The sequence below is a fragment of the Petromyzon marinus genome, chromosome 53 (genome assembly GCF_048934315.1).
Source record: "Petromyzon marinus isolate PM22_M1 ecotype Great Lakes invasive population chromosome 53, UKy_Petmar_22M1.pri1.0, whole genome shotgun sequence".
Lineage (NCBI taxonomy): Eukaryota > Metazoa > Chordata > Hyperoartia > Petromyzontiformes > Petromyzontidae > Petromyzon > Petromyzon marinus.
The window spans coordinates 3,799,014-3,822,293 of NC_133719.1; the positions used below are offsets into that span (position 1 = coordinate 3,799,014).

Sequence of the window (23,280 nt, forward strand, 5' to 3'; positions counted from 1 at the left end):
AGAGTGGTGGCACACAGAGTGATGACACACAGAGTGATGACACACAGAGTGGTGACACACAGAGTGATGACACACAGAGTGATGCCGCACAGAGTGATGACACAGAGTGATGACGCACAGAGTGACAGAGTGATGACACGCAGAGTGGTGACACACAGAGTGATGACACACAGAGTGACAGAGTGATGACGCACAGAGTGATGACGCACAGAGTGATGACACACAGAGTGGTGACACAGAGTGACAGAGTGATGCCGCACAGAGTGGTGACGAACAGATTGATGACGCACAGAGTGATGACGCACAGACTGATGGCACAAAGAATGATGACACGCGGATCTTTGTTTTTGTTTTTTAGGTGTGTGTGTGAAAGACAAAGGCGGTCGGGTGTGGTACTGGCCACCCCCCCCTTGATAATCCTGCCGTCCTACTGCTGCTTGGCACTGGCAACAACAGAAACCTGCGGGATCGTTGCGACGTGTCTTTGCGTTATAAAACTTGGGAGTGGGTCGGGGTGGGTGGGCAATGAAGAATTCGTCGCTCGGGCATTGCCGATCAAAATTCACGCCGACTAAGCAATTAAATGAATTTCAAGGCGATTGAACTCGCGCGAGAATCCAGGTCTTCTATCTTTTTCGTCGTCGTCACGTTTGTTTTAAACAAACCCCGCTTCAAGTAGCCGAGGTCAGACACTTCAGCTCTCGAATTTAACGCCACGGGATTTTGTAAATCTTCCCCCCCCCCCCCCCATTTATTCCGTCTCTCGCACCCGCGCGTTTTAAGTGGATCCGAGCAGCGGGGTTCGATGCGGGGTGCTGATGATTAGCGGAGCGACCCGGGGGGGGGGGGGGGGTGGGGGCGCAATCTGTGGCCGGCTGCGGCGAGCGCGGCTGCCCGTGTGATGAGCCAGACGCGGAGGGTCGATGGATCACCGCACCGATGGGTGTCGAGTAGGTGGCACGCCTGGGATCTTCCAGGAGAAGGCGGGGTCGAGCAAACAAATGTGGCCCCTACCCACCCCCCCCCCTCCCTCCCTCCACCAGCCGGCGTGTTTTTTTACGGATCAAGCGTTGCCCCCTCGCACGCGTGGCGTTTTCTTTCCGGGCGATCCGCTTCCCCGCCCCCCCCCCACCTACCCCCCCCCCCTCCCGCGTGTGAACACTCATTAGTGTGGCCGATAAACCCTCAGCACACAACAGGACCGCGGAGCTTGGGCAATCGTTGGTGCCAGCTCGTCCCTGCCAGGTTTCCGCTGCCCTTCCGCTCGCCGTTGCTTTCCTCCTCGTCCTCCTGTCGCCTGCGAGTCTCTCTCTCTCTCGACGCGTTACAGGTTGACACCATCATTGTTAGGCCACGTCTGCCGCTCGTTGCGAGGGGTACGCGGTTCGAAGGGGCCGGCGGCCGCCCCGGGGAATACTGCGCGCGAGGCAAAGCGAACAACCCCCCCACCCCACCCCCACGAAGCTGCTGGGACGTGGAACGATTCCCCCGTGGCGTTTCTCGGCGACGCGGTCCCGAACTTGTCAGACGCGGGCAGTTACCTCGCAAACACAGTAACACGCAGCACTAACACACTATCACACTAACACACACACCACACTAACACACACACCACACTAACACACACCATACTAACACACACACACACCACACTAACACACACACCATACTAACACACACCACACTAACACGCACACCACACTATCACACGAACACACACACCACACTAACACACCAAACTAACACACCATACTAACACACACACCACATTAACACACACCATACTAACACACACCACACTAACACACACACACCACACTAACACACCACTAACACACACACACCACCAACACACACACCACACTAACACATACACACCACTAAGACACACTACCACACTAACACACCACTAACACACACACTACACTAACACACACACCACACTAACACACACACACCACACTAACACACACCCACACTAACACACACACAACACTAACACACACACCACACTAACACACACACCACACACTACACTAACACACCGCACTAACACACCACTAAGACACACTACTACACTAACACACCACTAACACACACACTACACTAACACACACACAAACACTAACACACACACACCACACTAACACACCACACTAACACACCACTAAGACACACTACTACACTAACACACCACTAACACACACACTACACTAACACACACACAAAACACTAACACACACACCACACTAACACACACACCACACTAACACACCACACTAACACACACACACCACACCAACACACACACCACACTAACACACACACCACACTAACACACACACCACACTAACACACACCACACTAACACACACACCACACTAACACACACACCACACTAACACACACACCACACACCACACTAACACACACACCACACTAACACACACACCACATACCACACTAACACACCACACTAACACACACACCACACTAACACACACACCACACTAACACACACACCACACACTACACTAACACACCACACTAACACACACACACCACACTAACACACACACACACACACCACACTAACACACACCACACTAACACACACCACACTAACACACACACCACACTAACACACACCACACTAACACACACACCACACTAACACACACACACCACACTAACACACACCACACTAACACACACACCACACACCACACTAACACACCACACTAACACACACACCACATTAACACACACCATACTAACACACACACCACACTAACACACACACCACACTAACACACCATACTAACACACACACACCACACTAACACACACACCATACTAACACACACCACACTAACATACACACCACACTAACACACACACACACCACACTAACACACACACCACACTATCACACGAACACACACACACACCACACTAACACACACCACACTAACACACCATACTAACACACACACCACATTAACACACACACCATACTAACACACACCACACTAACACACACACACACCACACTAACACACACACCACTAACACACACACCACCAACACACACACCACACTAACACATACACACCACTAAGACACACTACCACACTAACACACACCACACTAACACACCACACTAACACACACCACACTAACACACACACCACACACCACACTAATACACCACACTAACACACACACACACCACACTAACACACACACCACACACCACACTAACACACCACACTAACACACACCACACTAACACACACACCACACACCACACTAACACACCACACTAACACACCCCACGCCGACCAGCTGATAAAACTCACCCTCAACCCATTACTCAAACGACACGTTGTGGGGCATGCGGTGGAGGGTGACAGTGCGCCTGCTAACGCAGAGATCAAGGTAGATTATATCATCATCATCATCTTAGCGGAGGGAAGAGGGGGGTGGGAGGGGGAGATGTCACGGGGTTGAAGCGGCTCGGAGGGGAGTGAGTACGCGTGCGTGCGACGCGTGAGCACCAGACCTTTTTCAGCATTCGGCAGATGCGCTCCACCTTCCTTAGCCGCTCCATTTGCGTCTTTGCTCCGGCCACGTTGTGTGGGGTGAAGTGGGGGCGGGCGGGGGGTAGGGGGGGGTCACGGAAGGCAAACGACAAGAAACAGACAACAGAACGGGCACGGTTAGACCGGCGTTGTGGTGTGGGCTTGCCTACAGGGAGAGGGAGAGAGGGAGAGAGAGAAGCTCCCCCATTGGAGGAGTCGAGGTTTTCTCTGGCTAGGGGGCCGTCCATAAATGACGTCACGCGATTTTGGACGATTTTTTACCCCCCCCCCCCAATCCTCCCCATCGTCACACGGCGTCACAAAAAGTCAGACCCCCCCCCCTCAAATATGACGTCACAAATCTCCCCCCCACCCCTTAAACATGCTTCATATCGCTTTAAACTATTGTCATTGTATTGCGTATTTAATCTGGCGCTGCACTCTGATGTTGTAGGAGAAAACATTTATTAAAAAGTCTATTTAATTAAGTAGAACGTGTTGTCTATATTTATTTCAAGTTGCACATTTTGATGTGACGTCACATTTCTTAACCCCCCCCCTTCCTCGTCACACATCGTCACAAATGTCTGACCCCCCCCCCACCCAGGTGCGTGACGTCATTTATGGACGGCCCCTTAACGCGTGCTGGCCACGGCTTTTGGCGGCCCCGCAAATCGACGGGCGCCACGGAGCGAACAGAGGCCAACGGCGGTTGACGATTGGTTGCTCGTCACCTGGGCCACGTGCGTGACGCGAATGACGTCATTCGGGGGCCGTTGGTGGGGGCGGGGCATTGCGGTGTTGAACGTCACAAAAGAGGTTGCCGGCCCAGCGTGCTAGGTGCGATCTGAAGCCACGTGAAGTGTGGCGGGGTCGCTGCACACGTGATTGGTAGACACTTTATCGACCCCCACCCCCCCGAAGAAGGGATGATGGGCTGAGTCAACCGCCACCAACTAGGATTTAAACTCTTCACATTAAGATTTCATTGGGACCTGCCCGCTCTCACGACCGCTGATTCACCTTGAGGTATACGTATATATATAAATACAAAAAACACGATGTAACATCAACAACATCTCACCAAAATAGATTTACCCTGTAGATAAATTCTCGTTAATCCACCTCTTGCGCGGGTACTCCGTGCGTCCGGCTACCACGTGCTCTGCCAAAGGCGAGACCCCGACTTGCCCACCGCCATGATAATGTGGAATTTCTGTCCACCACCAGCAGAGATGAGCCCCCAAACCCATCGCTCGCTTTGAGCTGGCAGATGCACTTTGAGTTGACCTAGGGGAGGCCCAGTTTCAGCTATTCGCCGACGCTGATTTTAGCCGTGACCGGGAATCGAACTCAGGTCGCTGGGGGTCATAACTGCTGCACATCTCCTCCCGACGTTGCTCATAGTGAACAAAAGACAAAGATCCCCCGTATAGCCTTCGCGGCCTTCGAAGGTGCCGCCTTTCGTAGGTGCTACTCGTTAACACCACTTGCCCCAACCAGTCTGTTAAGGCTATACGGGGGGATGATTGTCTCTGTTGATTGAGTGAGTGTGGGGTGTGTGTACGTTCTCGCCCTGTTCTACATGGGTTTACTCCGGGTTCCCTGGTTTTTTCCCCATTGCTAAAAACAAACAAACACACAAACACACAACGTGGCCACCATTGGCCACGTGCATTTATTTTATTTTTCCAGGCGAGGCCCAATTGAGCTACGTAGTTATTTTTCAGAAGCGACCTGGTCACAAACGATAGCTCAACGAAGTGGCTTATCATCACGTGGAAATGTATAGCAGTAGACAAATACTCTTAACGCGTGATGTTCATTCTATACGTGGAGGGAAAAACCGGTAGACCCGGAGAAAAATCCACGCGGGATCGAATTCACGACCTCCTGTATACCAGGCGAGGCAGTTAACATCTCCTAGCCACCCTGATGATGAGAGAGAGACACGCAACCTCCAAATATACAGCAGCAGGCGTCGTCAGGCCTGGGATCGAACACACGACCTCCTGTATACCAGGCGAGGTATTTAACATCTCTCTACTGCAGTGCCCCAATAATATTCCAATGCTTTAAAAACAACAATAGCTTGAAACGTACTCCATTGGGACTACACCTCAGCAGCAACAGCAGCAATATCAGCACCTTTCTCATGCAAAAACGGCTCGGCAAGACCCTCCTGAGAATGAGTCACGAGACTCAGTGAGGCTTCCCTGGGTCAACAAGCGAAATAATGCGATTGATAATGTGTTCATGTATGTGTCGGAGGTGCGAGATGTATCATCATCATCATCGTAAGAAACAACAACAACAACAGCAGCAGCCATGGATTATCCACTGGATGAAGGCCTCCTCACATAGTTGCCATCTCTCACGATGAAGCGATTCCCACCAGAGTCGAGTCTGTCGCTCCATCTCCCTCGCCGGGAAGTCCATTCCTCAGCCGCTATCTTCTACCAACTGTTTGCCAACTGTAAATATTCTATCTTATCGCCTTCCCCATGCGAATCTCACAGTAGCTGTTCCATCGTTATATATATAACACATACATATTGACAATTTTAATATTAATGATAAATATAGTCATATTTGTTTTCCGAGGGCCTTGGCCGCGCTCGTTATCCGCAGAATCAAAAATGCTCCCTTTCCTAGCCCACAAAAGCCAGGCTTAGTCGTATGCGCTATTCATTTGATGTCTGTATGTGCGTGCCAATACTGGACACGCGTGCAATCAACGCACGCTCTGCGAGCCACAAGGGGAGCTATCCGATGACCGAGAGACGGGCGAAGCCCCGCAGCCAAAGTCGTGGTTTTGGCCTACTCTTCCAAACGGAAGAGTGATGGAGCCTACACGCATTTTACCCCACCGGGATCTGCGAGGACGTTATCGAGGCGAGTGGGGAGTTGGTGTGGGTGAGACACAGAGCGGGGTTGGTGTGGGTGAGACACAGAGCGGGGTTGGTGTGGGTGAGACACAGAGCGGGGTTGGTGTGGGTGAGACAGAGCGGGGTCGGTGTGGGTGAGACAGAGCGGGGTTGGTGTGGGTGAGACAGAGCGGGGTTGGTGTGGGTGAGACAGAGCGGGGTTGGTGTGGGTGAGAGAGCGGGGTTGGTGTGGGTGAGACAGAGCGGGGTTGGTGTGGGTGAGACACAGAGCGGGGTTGGTGTGGGTGAGACAGAGCGGGGTTGGTGTGGGTGAGACAGAGTGGGGTTGGTGTGGGTGAGACAGAGCGGGGTTGGTGTGGGTGAGACAGAGCGGGGTTGGTGTGGGTGAGAGAGCGGGGTTGGTGTGGGTGAGAGAGAGCGGGGTTGGTGTGGGTGAGACAGAGCGGGGTTGGTGTGGGTGAGACAGAGCGGGGTTGGTGTGGGTGAGACACAGAGCGGGGTTGGTGTGGGTGAGACAGAGCGGGGTTGGTGTGGGTGAGACAGAGCGGGGTCGGTGTGGGTGAGACACAGAGCGGGGTTGGTGTGGGTGAGACACAGAGCGGGGTTGGTGTGGGTGAGACAGAGCGGGGTTGGTGTGGGTGAGAGAGAGCGGGGTTGGTGTGGGTGAGACAGAGCGGGGTTGGTGTGGGTGAGACAGAGTGGGGTCGGTGTGGGTGAGACACAGAGCGGGGTTGGTGTGGGTGAGACAGAGCGGGGTTGGTGTGGGTGAGACACAGAGCGGGGTTGGTGTGGGTGAGACAGAGCGGGGTTGGTGTGGGTGAGACAGAGTGGGGTTGGTGTGGGTGAGACAGAGTGGGGTTGGTGTGGGTGAGACAGAGTGGGGTTGGTGTGGGTGAGACAGAGCGGGGTCAGTGTGGGTGAGACAGAGCGGGGTTGGTGTGGGTGAGACAGAGCGGGGTCAGTGTGGGTGAGACAGAGTGGGGTTGGTGTGGGTGAGACAGAGTGGGGTTGGTGTGGGTGAGACAGAGTGGGGTTGGTGTGGGTGAGACAGAGCGGGGTTGGTGTGGGTGAGACACAGAGCGGGGTTGGTGTGGATGAGACAGAGCGGGGTTGGTGTGGGTGAGACACAGAGCGGGGTTGGTGTGGGTGAGACAGAGCGGGGTCGGTGTGGGTGAGACAGAGCGGGGTTGGTGTGGGTGAGACAGAGCGGGGTTGGTGTGGGTGAGACAGAGCGGGGTTGGTGTGGGTGAGACAGAGAGCGGGGTTGGTGTGGGTGAGACAGGGCGGGGTTGGTGTGGGTGAGACAGAGTGGGGTTGGTGTGGGTGAGACAGGGCGGGGTTGGTGTGGGTGAGACAGGGCGGGGTTGGTGTGGGTGAGACAGAGAGCGGGGTTGGTGTGGGTGAGACAGAGCGGGGTTGGTGTGGGTGAGACAGAGCGGGGTCAGTGTGGGTGACACACAGCGGAGTCGGTGTGGGTGAGACAGAGCGGGGTTGGTGTGGGTGAGACAGAGCGGGGTCGGTGTGGGTGAGACAGAGCGGGGTTGGTGTGGGTGAGACAGAGCGGGGTCAGTGTGGGTGACACACAGCGGAGTCGGTGTGGGTGAGACACAGAGCGGGGTTGGTGTGGGTGAGACAGAGCGGGGTTGGTGTGGGTGAGACAGAGCGGGGTTGGTGTGGGTGAGACAGAGCGGGGTTGGTGTGGGTGAGACAGAGCGGGGTTGGTGTGGGTGAGACACAGAGCGGGGTCGGTTTCAGGACCGGTTCAAGATTCAGTCGCCACTGTTGTCAGCCGTGGCTGGGGAATCGAACCCAGATAGTCAGGTCCGCAGTGCAGATATACAGACACAACAACAACCGTCACTAAGTGGTGGCGACGTCACCACGGCGCTTGTGTCCGTGCTAGGTCAGGGGGTAGTGCTAGGTCACGGGGTCGTACTAGGTCACAGGGTCGTGCTAGGTCAAAGGGTCGTGCTAGGTCACGGGGTCGTCGTAGGTCAGGGGGTCGTGCTAGGTCAGGGGGTCGTGCTAGGTCAGGGGGTCATGCTAGGTCACGGGATCGTGCTAGGTCAGGGGGTAGTGCTAGGTCACGGGGTCGTACTAGGTCACAGGGTCGTGCTAGGCCAAAGGGTCGTGCTAGGTCACGGGGTCGTCGTAGGTCAGGGGGTCGTGCTAGGTCAGGGGGTCGTGCTAGGTCAGGGGGTCATGCTAGGTCACGGGATCGTGATAGGTCACGGGGTCGTGCTAGGTCAGGGGGTCGTGCTAGGTCAGGGTTTCGTGCCACAGCTAAAACAACAAGTGGAGCTATATCTTGACTTAACGCTTTCCTGACTGCAGTAATTCATATTCTTTGGTTCTTTCGGTAAAGTCACGTGGATGGGTTCAAAGAAAATAACAAAAAACGACGACGTTTCGATCGCAAAACACAAGCGGATGACGACCGCTTGTGTTGCGATCGCAACGCAGTAGTTTTTATGTTTGTTACTTTTTCGTTATTTAGTTGAACCTATCAACGTAACTTTACCGAAGGACCCAAAGACTATGAACAACACGAAGAGCCACGTTTCATTTCGAATTGGGAACAAAACACCACCCCCTCAATATTTCAAGAGCACGAGGATGGGGGCATCACGAGGCAGTCCTTGAAGAGCCGCACGCGGCACCGGTGCCTCGGGGCCGCCGACGCAACCCCTGCCCACCCCCCACCCCCAACCCGTGCCAGGTGCGCTCTGAGGCCTCGTGAAGCGTTGCAGGGTTGCTGCTAGCAGGAGGTCACGGCACAGACCCTGCGGGCGCCCTGAGTTTGACCGAGCGAGGTGACCGAGCAGATGCACCACGTGTTGCTTCCCCCGAATGTAGCAACTCGCCGCGTTTCATCCACCCAGAACTACGCCCGTTGTTGTGAGCGTCGCTCCTCTGCCCTCCATTGGGAGGGCGACTGCCTCCAACTGCCCGGTAGCAGGGTCCTTCACGAGCCTTACTCCACAGAGGCCCATCTTGACACCGCTGGTACCAGTCATCGGTAAGTCCACTCAGCTCCACGTCATCTTGTACTGCATTAGCCAATCTCTTGTCGAGCCAATGCCGCGCCCGTTTAGCCCCCCTCTATCCCTACAAACAAAAGCTGTTGGGGCATGCGGTGGCTGGGCATGCGGGCTACATGCCCCAGCCAACGCAGCCTCGCCTGCCGGAGGAGCTTGCTGATGATGAGACTTCGCCACCACTCTCTCCCCACCGAACAAAGACACAGATCCCCCGCGTAGCCTCAACAGACTGTTGGAGCAAGTGCTGTTAGCGAGGACCTATGAAGGCCGGCACGGCGCACGAGGGAGCGCGTGGACAGCACCACGCCCGACCGCCTTTGTCTCCCCAGTGACGATGTTTACACACCGCACCAGGTACTCATTTGAGGCTGAGTCGACCTACGGGAGGCCCAGGGACCGGTTCAGATATTCGTCGCTGGGTGTTGGCCGTGAGTGGGAATCGAACTCGGTTCGCCGGGTTCATAGCGCAGCGTAGCGCTAACCGTTGCACTACCGCTCCCCACATTCCACCGCGCACACGCACACACAAAGACACCACACACACGCACACACTCACACACGCACCGTGACACGCAGGAAGCTCTTGCAAATTGAATCAATCGAATCTGGGTCACGGTGGGAATTGAGAGAGAGAGAGAGAAAAAGAGAGAGAGAGAGGAGGACGGGGAAAAAAAATTGGGACGGAGCGAGGAACAGCCGGTGGGAACGTTGCGAATGATGAAGTCTTGACACGCAGACGCGCCTTGGGAAATTCGCTGACACAGCGGGAATCCGCGTGCAGGCAGTAAGTAGCAGCAGTAGCAGCGGCAGTGGCAGGGCGAGTGTGGGGCGAGTGTGGAGCGTGGGGCGAGTGTGGGTGCGAGTGTGGGTCGAGTGTGGGTCGAGTGTGGGGGCGAGTGTGGGTCGAGTGTGGGTCGAGTGTGGGGGCGAGTGTGGGTCGAGTGTGGGTCGAGTGTGGGGACGAGTGTGGGGGCGAGTGTGGGGAGAGTGTGGGTGCGAGTGTGGGGCGAGTGTGGAGAGAGTGTGGGTCGAGTGTGGGGAGAGTGTGGGTGCGAGTGTGGGGCGAGTGTGGGTCGAGTGTGGGGCGAGTGTGGAGAGAGTGTGGGGGCGAGTGTGGGTCGAGTGTGGGTCGAGTGTGGGTCGAGTGTGGGGCGAGTGTGGGGGCGAGTGTGGGTCGAGTGTGGGTCGAGTGTGGGGACGAGTGTGGGTCGAGTGTGGGTCGAGTGGGGGCGAGTGTGGGTCGAGTGTGGGTCGAGTGAGCGTTACAACCAGAGGTGTCCCTCCACGAGCTGCTAGCAACCGGCGCCATAGGCAAACCGTGCAATTGGCGCCGCCGCCCCCAAACCCCAAGGGCAACAACATTCTTGGCTGAGGTTTTTTGGTAAACTGGGAAACATTTTGCCCCTCCGTTTCCGTGTCATGTTTTTTTGTGAGCTTTTTGTTTTTTTGAAACAGAGGCATAATTTTTCGGTCTGTCCGTCCGTCCGTCCGCCTGCCCAACACATACATGCTCAGAAACGTTGCCAAATTAATTATAATTCGCATTCCCTCTATGCGCACGGGGAATTGAAACAATTACATCTTCCTTATTTGCATTTCTTTATTTGCATTTTTTCCTTGTATTTTTAAATTTGATATTTTTTCTTCGGATTTTTTTTATATTTGCATGTTTTTATTCGTATTTTTTCCTCGTATTTTTTACTGGTATTTTTATTTGTATTTCTTTTACATATTATTTTTTTGCATTTTTGTTGTATTTTTTTTATTTATATGTTTTTAAATTAGTATTTTTAATCCCTATAATTTGGCGCCCCCCACTTACGGTGCAAAAGAAGTTCAACATACGTACACACACATACGTGGCGAGTTGACTGATCCCCACGTGCTTCAGACTATGATGGTTTAGGAGCACAGTTGCTATCTGAATGTATGTTGAACTTCTTAAAGCAGCCAAAATATTATCAAGCGCGTGATGTTGATTCTGGGGGCTGGGGGGGGGGGGTAAACCCGGAGGATCCGGAGACATCCACCCGACCACGAGGAGAGAGAGAGAGACACGCAAACTCCAAATACACAGCAGGCGTCAGGGTTAGGGTGGAACCCACGACCTCCTGTATAACCGGGGAGGCGGTTAACATCTCGCCACCACGCAAACTCCAATGTACAGCAGGCCTTTCTGACCTTCATAGGTGCCGCCATTCATTGGTGCTATTCGCTAACAGCACTTGCCCCAATCAGTCTGTTAAGGCTATACGGGGGATCTTTGTCTTTGTTGAGTGAGTGTGGGGTGTGTGTAGGTTCTCGCCCTGTTCTACATGGGTTTACTTCGGGTTCCCTGGTTTTTTTCCCCATAGCAAAAAAACTAAAAAACAAACACACAACGTGACCAGTATTGGCCACGTGCATTTATTTTATTTTACAAGGTGAGGCCCACTGAGCTACGTAGCTCTGTTTCAGAAGCGACCTGGCCCAAAACGATAGCTCAGCGTAGTGGCTTACCGTCACGTGGATATTCCTAGCAGCAGCCAAACACTCTAAACGCGTGATGTTGATGCGATGTATGCGAAGGGAAAAACCGGAGGGCCCTGAGAATAAATACACGCCAGGGCAAGGAGAAAGAGAGCACGCAAACTCCAAATATACAGCAGGGTCGGGATCGTACCCACGACCTCCTGTATACCAGGCGAGGTTGTTAACATCTTGCCACTGCGGCGCCCCATAGCATCACGATGCTATGAAATGAACCTGCAAATTACCTAATCGGGCTCGCACCGCAGCAGCAGCAGCGCCTCTCTACTGCAAAAAAATCAACAACTCGGCAGGAGCTCCTGAGAATGAGTCGAGGGACTCAGCGAGGCTTCCCTGGGTAAACAAGCGAAATAATAATAATAATAATGTATTTGTCTATGTGATGTATATGCATACTTTTACACCCCACCCTCCTCCTCCCCTCTGGCCTTCGCCGCTGATTGGCTCACAGGTGACGACATCACATTTACGCCCCGTCTATTAAAGACCACCTGATGATGCTGGCTGCTGTTGTTGGAATTGTCGGCGAAACGTCACTGTACCCGAATGGCAAATGTTGTGGGGGGTTTTGCTCTTCAACACAACAACAGGTGTGCTGTACTGGTGACGAATCGGCCACGTTTTGGTCACGTGACAAACCTTATTCATCGGCTGCTTTGGGTGGTGGCGGGCCTAACGACGCATTTATATTGACGCAATCTCGCCCAATACACCTCTCAGAGTGACATCGCGGGATGTCAACGTGCAGTGGCGGCCCTAGAGGGGCACGGCGTGCGGTGTTGCGACATCGCGGACGCCACAGCGGTGTGGGTGTAGTACCAGCCCTAGAGGGGCCCGGTGAGCGCTGATTGATGCGCTGGATGGCACCACGCTTGGCGTGCAGTGCCGGCCCCTACAGGACAGGGTGTGGGAGTGCCGGCCGTAGGAACGAGGTTACTAAAGACCATGGCACTCTGGTTGACCCGGGAGGACACGTGACCAGTTAAGTCTACGAAGGGGCCCCAAGTGGGGGCTAGGGGTGGTCACGTCGTTGGGACCCAGATCCTTCCCGAGGATTCTGGAAGGTGGGCGTGGCCAAGGGCGGAGCCGGCCACGCCATGGAGAATATAAGCCGGGTCCCGAGAGGGACCAGGGGGTTGTTGTTGTTCATCCTGGAAGAAACCTTCGTCCTTGTTTTCCGTTCAACGAGTCTCCAACACGTGGACCTGAACCTGTTGTAATTAGTGTAGTTAGCCTGGTGGTCACCACCATAGGTTGTTATTCTGTTAAGGGGAAGTTACCTCGTGTGTTGGAGTTAAATAAATGTGTTGCCTACAAGTCTACGTCTGCGACTCAGTTGAACTCACTACACCTCCATTATGGACTGTGGACGTAGGTTGAACTTCTTCCGCACCATACTTAGCCAACCGTGCTCTTAGACGTTTACGATAACACAAAAAGAAAACCCCAAGATATGCGACAATGGCCACGACGACATCTCCATCCAGAAAGCCGTCCCAATCGTCGTGCCATCAGCGTCTCGCGGTCACGGGATGCGTGGACCCCCCCGCGCCTCCTCCGCCCTGATTGGAATTGTTGACCGAGCGGTGTAGCTGTCCGCACTTGCCGATGACGAACTCGCAAGTCGCGCTTTTCTCAACCTGCTGTAGAATTTTCCTTCCTTGCAGCAGTCCGGCCGGTGATCTTTTTCTTCTATCTCGGTTGAAAACGTGGTGGGCTTTGTCGCGACCGGTATTATCCATGGCGGAGGTTTTTTTTTGTTGGGTTAGATCGCGTAAATACAAATGTGTAGTTAAACCCGCCACCTCCCAACGCAGCCAATTAGTAATGGTTTGGCACGTAAATCAAGAAGAAAATGCCAATTAGTTACTCGTTCAGCACACACCCGGTGTGTTGAAGAGTAAACCCACTAGGACACTTACAATTTGAGTACTGTGACGTTTCCCCGGTAATTACAACAACAATAACCAGCTTCCTCAGGCCATGGTCAATCCACTGCTGGATGAAGGTCTCTCCCCCGCCAAGCCGCCGTTAATGCCCCGTGATGCTTGCGATGGAAGTATACATGGGAGGAGGGAGCGTGCCACACTCCCTTCTCCCATCATCTTCTTCTTCTTCTTCCGTGACTTCAAAATTCGGCCAGGTGACACCTCCGCTCAAGAAGCCTGGCCCCGCTGACCCGGCCAAAGACCCCAGCAAGCGTTCGCTCTATCGCCAAACTTATCGACGACCATCTCCCAAACTCCGCGAGCACGTGCCATTTGTTCGGTCTTCCAAGATCGACGCAACTTCATCCTTAAATTGTCATCCCCCCCTCCCACCCTCCGCCTCGCCTTCTGCCTACTACCGCCCATCACGCTCATCGACAACATTGCAGGCATCGTCGTTTCAACGTCCCACCATCGTCTGCAGTTAGCCTCGACGCACAAACACACACAAGACAAAGATAAAGATCCCCCATATAGCCTTAACAGACTGTAGGGGCAAGCGCTGTTAGCGAGCACCTATGAAGGCCGGCACAGCACACGAAGGAGTGGGTGGTCAGCACCACGCCCGGCCGCCTTTATCTCCCCAGTGACGATGTTTACACATCGCACCAGGTACTAGTTTCAGGCTGAGTCGACCTAGGGGAGGCCCAGGACCGGTTCAGATAATCGTCACTGGTGTTGGCCGTGAGCGGGAATTGAACCCGGGTCGCCAGGTTCATAGCGCAGCGCGCTAACTGCTACACTACCGCTCCCCACAATACGCACACACATACACACACTACACACAGACACACACGCACACATGCACAAACGCACATACACACGCACACACGTAACAACAACAACCGCCATTCGCCACTAAGTGGCGGTGACATCACCACAACGCTTGTGCCAGGCCATGTGCACCTTGAGGCCACGTGAAGTGTCAAACGCCCGCTGGCAAGAGGTCACGAGGCAGACCCAGGTGCCACGAGTCGACTGACTGAGATGACCGAGATGAGTGGCTGATGCACCATCTGTGCCCCCTACTGTGCCAACTTGCTGTGCTTTAGCCACCCTGCGCTCCGCTCGTTGTTGTGAGCGTCGCTCCTCCACCCTCCGTTGTTGTTGGAGGGCGACTGCCTCCAACTGCCCAGTAGCGTCCTTCACGAGCCTCCTCCACTGAGGCCAATCTTGACACCACTGGTACCAGTCATCGGCAAGTCCACTCAGCTCCACGTCCTCCTGTGCCACATCACTCCATCTCTTATCTAGCCCGTGCTGCGCCCGTTTATCCCCCTAGATCCGGCCGAACAAAAGCTGTTTAGGCATGCGGTGGCTGGACATGCGGGCTACATGACCCAGCCAACGCCGCATTGCCTGCCGGAGGAGCTCAACAATGGGACTTTGCTCAGATCTTTCAATGATTTGTGAGCTCCTCACACAATCCAGCCTGGTTAAACCCAGAATGGTCGTAGTCAGGCCAGCCTAAATGTTTATAACCGGCGAAGATGCTCCATTTGGGGGGTCCACGTTTCGAAAGTGTTGAGAAGGGAGGGAATGACTGTGGCCGAGAAGACCTGAAGCTTCGTGCGGAGCGACAGACCAGGCAACTTCCACACAGCGTTACGCAACCGATGAAAAGATATTGCCGCTCGACTGATTCAGAGTGAGACCTCCGCTGCCAAACCAGAGCCGGTCATGAGCACACTGCCCCATCACCAATTTGGAGTTGTGGGAGTGGAGTGTCCGATGGTACAAAATACCCAGGCAGGTGCTTAGTTTTGGTGGGGCTGATGGTAAGGCCCCACCTCTTAGTGGCACACTCTAGTTTCAGCAGAAGCGTCTCCAACTCCTCCTCTGAATGAGCAGCAATTATCAAATCATCGGCATACATAACGTGGTTGACCAAAAGGGAGCCATCCCTTGACCGCACCCGGGCATCGATCAGCCTCCCATTATATCTGTACCAAATGGAAATTCCCCCGGTACAGCTACTGAAGGCTTCACGAACTACGTGGTAAAAATAGATGTTAAATAATCTGGGAGCCAGAGGACAACCCTGTCGCACCCCAAGGTGTACACGGAATGGCTCTGACTCCCGCCACGTAGTTTTACCCGGGCCCGCTCACCATCATGAAGGTCCTCAATGATCGTGAGCAGAGGGTCAGGGACTCCGAAAGCACGAAGAACAACGCAGAGCCCCGGCCTACTGATGGTATCATAGGCCTTGACCAGGTCAATAAAGCGGAGATGTAGGTCTTGTTGGAATTCCCTACACCTCTGCTGTAGCAGACGGACAGAAAATATGGCATCTGTGCAGGACCGCCCTTTCCTGAAACCGCATTGGGGCTCCGCAAGCCTCTCCTCAGCGTGCCTGGCAAGGCGATGTTGAATAATCCTTGCCAGGACCTTTCCCAGCACACAAGCACACACACGCACACAAGCACACACACGCGCCGCATTCGACACTTCAACCCGCGAGGCATTTTGAGCGAACGGCGAGAATTCGACGTCGCTTCGGCGGATCGCGACCCGGGTCTCCCCCTCCTTGTGTCGAGGGTGCCGACTCCTCCATCCCCACGGTGCAGCCCTGGGTCCATTTCCTCAGTCCACGTGGCCCCCACCTCCCCCCATCTACCCCCCCCCCCTCTCGTCGAGAGTCACGGCGAACAGAGATTGCCAGGAAAGCACCGCTTTATTTGTATGCGGCTGGGCGATTTGTTTATCTCCCTTGTGTTTGTGTGTGTGCAGTGTTCCTTGTTGTGTCGTTCTTACCCCGTGCCCCGGCTAGACATCTGTAAGAACACAAAAAAGAGCTTTATAGCTCGTCAGATTCCTCCTTCAGGATAAATACGTATTCTCATTCTGACTGTTGTACTGTACTGCGCTATGCTTCCGCGTCCACGCTGCTGGTCATCAACACACTGCACCAGGCGGAGTTTCGACGTGGCGGTTGTGCATGGATGTGTGCACGATATTGACAACTCAAAAGACAAAGATGCCCCGTATAGCCTTAAACAAACGGTTGGGGCAAGTGCTGTTAGCGAGCACCTATGAAGGCCGGAACGGTACACCAGGGGGTGGGTGGCCAGCACCACGCCCGACCGCCTTTGTCTCCCCTGTGGCGATATTTACACACCGCACCAGGTACTAATTTGAGGCTGAGTCGACCTAGGGAAGGCCCAGGACCGGCTCAGATAATCGTAATCGGTCTTGGCCGTGAGCGGGAATCGAACCCGTGTCGCCTGGTTCGTAGTGCAGCGGAGCGCTAACCACGACACCACCGCTCGCCACTACCGCGCCCACACCAAAGGCACTCAGTGACACTCCACGCGAAAACCTCCGCTCAGCCTTGCCGATTGCACCTCGATGTTGCAGGAGCGGCTCTGGTCTCATCACCTCCGATGACACTCATCAGATATCCGTGGTCCTCTCCCTCTGGGCACCAGGCAAGGGGCTCAAACATTGGCGTCGCTCACTCAGAACCGACTGACGGTGTGGCCACGTGGATTCCAGGGCTTGCATGAAGACTGACTAACATACTGACTGACAGACTGACTTGCAGAGTGACTAACAGACTGACAGACTGACTAACAAACTGACGAACATACTGACAGACTGACTAACAGACTGAAAGACTGACTAACAGACTGACTAACAGACTGACTAACAGACTGACAGATTGACTAACAGACTAACAGACTGACAGACTGACTAGCAGACTGACTAACATACTGACTAACAGACTGACTAACATACTGACAGGCTGACAGACTGACAGACTGACTAACAGACTGACTAACAGACTGACAGGCTGATTAAAAGACTGACTAACATACTGACAGACTGACGAGCAGACTGAAAGACTGACGAATATACTGACTAACAGACTGACGAACAGACTGACTAACAGACTGACAGACTGACTATCATACTGACAGATTGACGAACAGACTGAAAGACTGACTAACAAACTGATTAACAGACTGATTAACAGACTGAAGAACAGACGGACTAACAGACTAACAGACTGAATAAAAGACTGAATAACAGACGGACAGACTAACCAACAAACTGACAGACTGACTAACAGACTGACTAACAGACTGACGAACAGGCTAACAGACTGACTAACAGACTGACTAACATACTGACAGACTGACGAACAGACTGACAGACTGACTAGCAGACTGACTAACATACTGACTGACAGACTGACTAACAGACTGAAAGACTGACTAACAGACTGACAAACAGACTAACTAACAGACTGACAGTCTGACTAACAGACTGACAGAATGACTAACAGACTGACAGACTGACTAACAAACCGATTAACAGACTAACTAACAGACTGACTAACAGACTGACTAACAGACTAACAAATTGAGTAACAGACTGACAGACTGACTAACAAACTGACGAACAGACTGACGAAGAGACTGACTAACAGACTGACTAACTGACTAACAGACTGATTAACATACTAACATACTGACATACTGACTAACATACTGACAAACTGACTAACATACTGACTAACAGACTGACAGACTGACTAACAGACTGAAAAACAGACTGACAGACTGACTAACAGACTGACTGACAGACTGACTAACAGACTAACAGACTGACTAACATATTAACAGATTGACAGTCTGACTAACATACCGACAAACTGACTAACAGACTGGCAGACTGACTAACAGACTGACAAGCAGACTGACAAAACTGACTAACAGACTAACTAACAGACTGACAGTCTGACTAACATACTGACAAACTTACTAACAGACTGACAGACTGACAGACTGACTAACAGATTGACTAACATGCTAACAGACTGACAGTCTGACTAACATTCTGAGAGACTGACGAACATACTGACAGACTGCTAACATACTGAAAGACTGACTAATATACTGACAGACAGACTAACAGAATAACAGACTGACTGCCAGACTGACTAACATGCTAACAGACTGACTGACTAACATACTAACATACTGACAGACTGACTAACAAGACTGAGTAACATACTAACAGACTGACTAACAGACTGACAGTCTGACTAAGAGACTGAGAGGCTAACAGACTGACTAATTGACTAACAGACTGACAAACTGCCTAACAGACTGACTAACAGACTGACTAACAGACTGAAAGACTGAATAACAGACTGACAGAGTGGCTAACAGACTGACAGACTGATAGTCTGACTAACATACTGACAGACTGACTAACATACTGACAGACTAACTAACAGACTGACTAACATACTGACTGACAGACTGACTAACAGACTGAAAGACTGACTAACAGACTGACAAACAGACTAACTAACAGACTGACAGTCTGACTAACAGACTAACAGACTGACTAACAGACTGACAGACTGACTGACAAACCGACTAACAGACTAACTAACAGACTGACAGACTGAATAACACACTGACTAAAAGACTGACAGACTAACTAATAGACTGACAGTCTGACTAACATACTGATAAACTGACTAACATACGGACTAACAGACTAACAAACTGAGTAACAGACTGACAGACTAACAAACTTACGAACAGACTGACGAAGAGACTGACTAATACACTGACTAACTGAATAACAGACTGACAGTCTGACTACCATACTGACAAACTGACTAACATACTGAAAGACTGACTAACATACTGACAAACTGACTAACATACTGACTAACATACTGACTAACAGACTGACAGACTGACTAACAGACTGACAGACTGACTAACAGACTTGACTGACAGACTGAATAACAGACTAACAGACTGACTAACATTTTAACATACTGACAGTCTGACTAACATATTGACAAACTGATTAACAGACTGGCAGACTGACTAACAGACTGACTAACAGACTGATAAACTGACTAACATGCTGACAAACTGACTAACAGACTGACAAACTGAATAACAGACTAACTAACAGACTGACAGACTGACTAACCTACTGACAAATTGAATAACATACTGACTAACAGACTGACAGACTGACTAACATACTGACAAACTGACTAACAGACTGACAAACTGAATAACAGACTAACTAACAGACTGAGAGACTGACTAGCAGACTGACTAACAGACTAACAGACTGACTAACAGACTGACAAACTGAATAACAGACTGACTAACAGACTGACAGACTGACGAACAGACTGACTAACAGACTGACAAGCAGACTGACAAACTGACTAACAGACTGACAGACTACCTAACAGACTGACAGGCTGACTAACATACTGACAAACTTACTAACAGACTGACAGACTGACAGACTGACTAACAGACTGACTAACATGCTAACAGACTGGCAGTCTGACTAACATACTGAGAGACTGACGAACATACTGACAGACTGACTAACATACTGACAGACTGACTAACATACTGACAGTCTGACTAACATACTGACAGACTGACTAACAGACTAACAGACTGACTACCAGACTGACTAACATGCTAACAGCCTGACCGACTAACATACTAACATACTGACAGACTGACTAACAGACTGACTAACATACTAACAGACTGACTAACAGACTGACAGTCTGACTAACAGACTTAGAGGCTAAATAATAGACTGACAGATTGATTAACAGACTGACAGACTGACTAACAGACTGACAGACTAACTAACAAACTGATAGTATGACTAACATACTGACAGACTGAATAACAGACGGACTAACAGACTAACAGCCTGACTAACATACTGACTGACAGACTGATTAACAGACTGAAAGACTGACTAACAGACTGACAGACTAACTAACAAACTGATAGTATGACTAACATACTGACAGACTGAATAACAGACGGACTAACAGACTAACAGCCTGACTAACATACTGACTGACAGATTGATTAACAGACTGACAGACTGACTAACAGACTGACAGACTAACTAACAAACTGATAGTATGACTAACATACTGACAGACTGAATAACAGACGGACTAACAGACTAACAGCCTGACTAACATACTGACTGACAGACTGATTAACAGACTGACAGTCTGACTAACAGACTGACAGTCTGACTAACATACTGATAAACTGACTAACATACGGACTAACAGACTAACAAACTGAGTAACAGACTGACAGACTAACAAACTGACGAACAGGCTGACGAAGAGACTGACTAACAGACTGACTAACTGACTAACAGACTGATTAACATACTAACAGACTGACAGTCTGACTACCATACTGACAAACTGACTAACATACTGACGGACTGACTAACATACTGACAAACTGACTAACTTACTGACTAACAGACTGACAGACTGACTAACAGACTGACAGACTGACTAAAAGACTGACTGACAGACTTACTAACAGACTAACAGACTGACTAACATATTAACAGACTGACAGTCTGACTAACATACCGACAAACTGACTAACGGACTGGCAGACTGACTAACAGACTGACAAACTGACTAACATACTGACAAACTGACTAACAGACTGGCAGACTGACTAAAAGACTGACAAACTGACTAACATACTGACAAACTGACTAACAGATTGGCAGACTGACTACCAGACTGACAAACACACTAAAATACTGACAGGCTGACTAACATACTGACAAACTGAATAACATACTGACTAACAGACTGACAGACTGACTAACATACTGACAAACTGACTAACAGACTGACAGACTGACTAACAGACTGACAAACTGAATAACAGACTAACTAACAGACTGACAAGCAGACTGACAAACTGACTAACAGACTGACAGACTACCTAACAGACTGACAGGCTGACTAACATACTGACAAACTTACTAACAGACTGACAGACTGACAGACTGACTAACAGACTGACTAACATGCTAACAGACGGACAGTCTGACTAACATACTGAGAGACTGACGAACATACTGACAGACTGACTAACATACTGACAGACTGACTAACATACTGACAGTCTGACTAACATACTGACAGACTGACTAACAGACTAACAGACTGACTACCAGACTGACTAACATGCTAACAGCCTGACCGACTAACATACTAACATACTGACAGACTGACTAACAGACTGACTAACATACTAACAGACTGACTAACAGACTGACAGGCTGACTAACAGACTTAGAGGCTAAATAATAGACTGACAGATTGATTAACAGACTGACAGACTGACTAACAGACTGACAGACTAACTAACAAACTGATAGTATGACTAACATACTGACAGACTGAATAACAGACGGACTAACAGACTAACAGACTGACTAACATACTGACTGACAGACTGACTAACAGACTGAAAGACTGACTAACAGACTGACAAACAGACTAACTAACAGACTGACAGTCTGACTAACAGACTGACAGTCTGACTAACATACTGATAAACTGACTAACATACGGACTAACAGACTAACAAACTGACTAACATACTGACTGACAGACTGATTAACAGACTGAAAGACTAACAAACTGACGAAGAGACTGACGAAGAGACTAACAGACTGACTAACTGATTAACAGACTGATTAACATACTAACAGACTGACAGTCTGACTACCATACTGACAAACTGACTAACATACTGACGGACTGACTAACATACTGACAAACAGACTAACATACTGACTAACAGACTGACAGACTGACTAACAGACTGACAGACTGACTAACAGACTGACTGACAGACTGACTAACAGACTAACAGACTGACTAACATATTAACAGACTGACAGTCTGACTAACATACCGACAAACTGACTAACGGACTGGCAGACTGACTAACAGACTGACAAACTGACTAACATACTGACAAACTGACTAACAGACTGACAGACTACCTAACAGACTGACAGGCTGACTAACATACTGACAAACTTACTAACAGACTGACAGACTGACAGACTGACTAACAGACTGACTAACATGCTAACAGACTGACAGTCTGACTAACATACTGAGAGACTGACGAACATACTGACAGACTGACTAACATACTGACAGACTGACTAACATACTGACAGTCTGACTAACATACTGACAGACTGACTAACAGACTAACAGACTGACTACCAGACTGACTAACATGCTAACAGCCTGACCGACTAACATACTAACATACTGACAGACTGACTAACAGACTGACTAACATACTAACAGACTGACTAACAGACTGACAGGCTGACTAACAGACTTAGAGGCTAAATAATAGACTGACAGATTGATTAA

General features: G+C 50.9%; 1 protein-coding gene across 1 annotated transcript in view; it reads right to left on the reverse strand.

Moving 5' to 3' along the window:
• Positions 1-23,280, reverse strand: part of LOC116953838 (protein cornichon homolog 1-like) — a 167,565-nt gene that overhangs the window by 79,481 nt on the left and 64,804 nt on the right. The window contains exon 3 of the mRNA XM_032974090.2: positions 3,566-3,619. Coding sequence (XP_032829981.1) covers positions 3,566-3,619 — 54 coding nt within the window. The remainder of the gene's footprint in view (positions 1-3,565; positions 3,620-23,280) is intronic.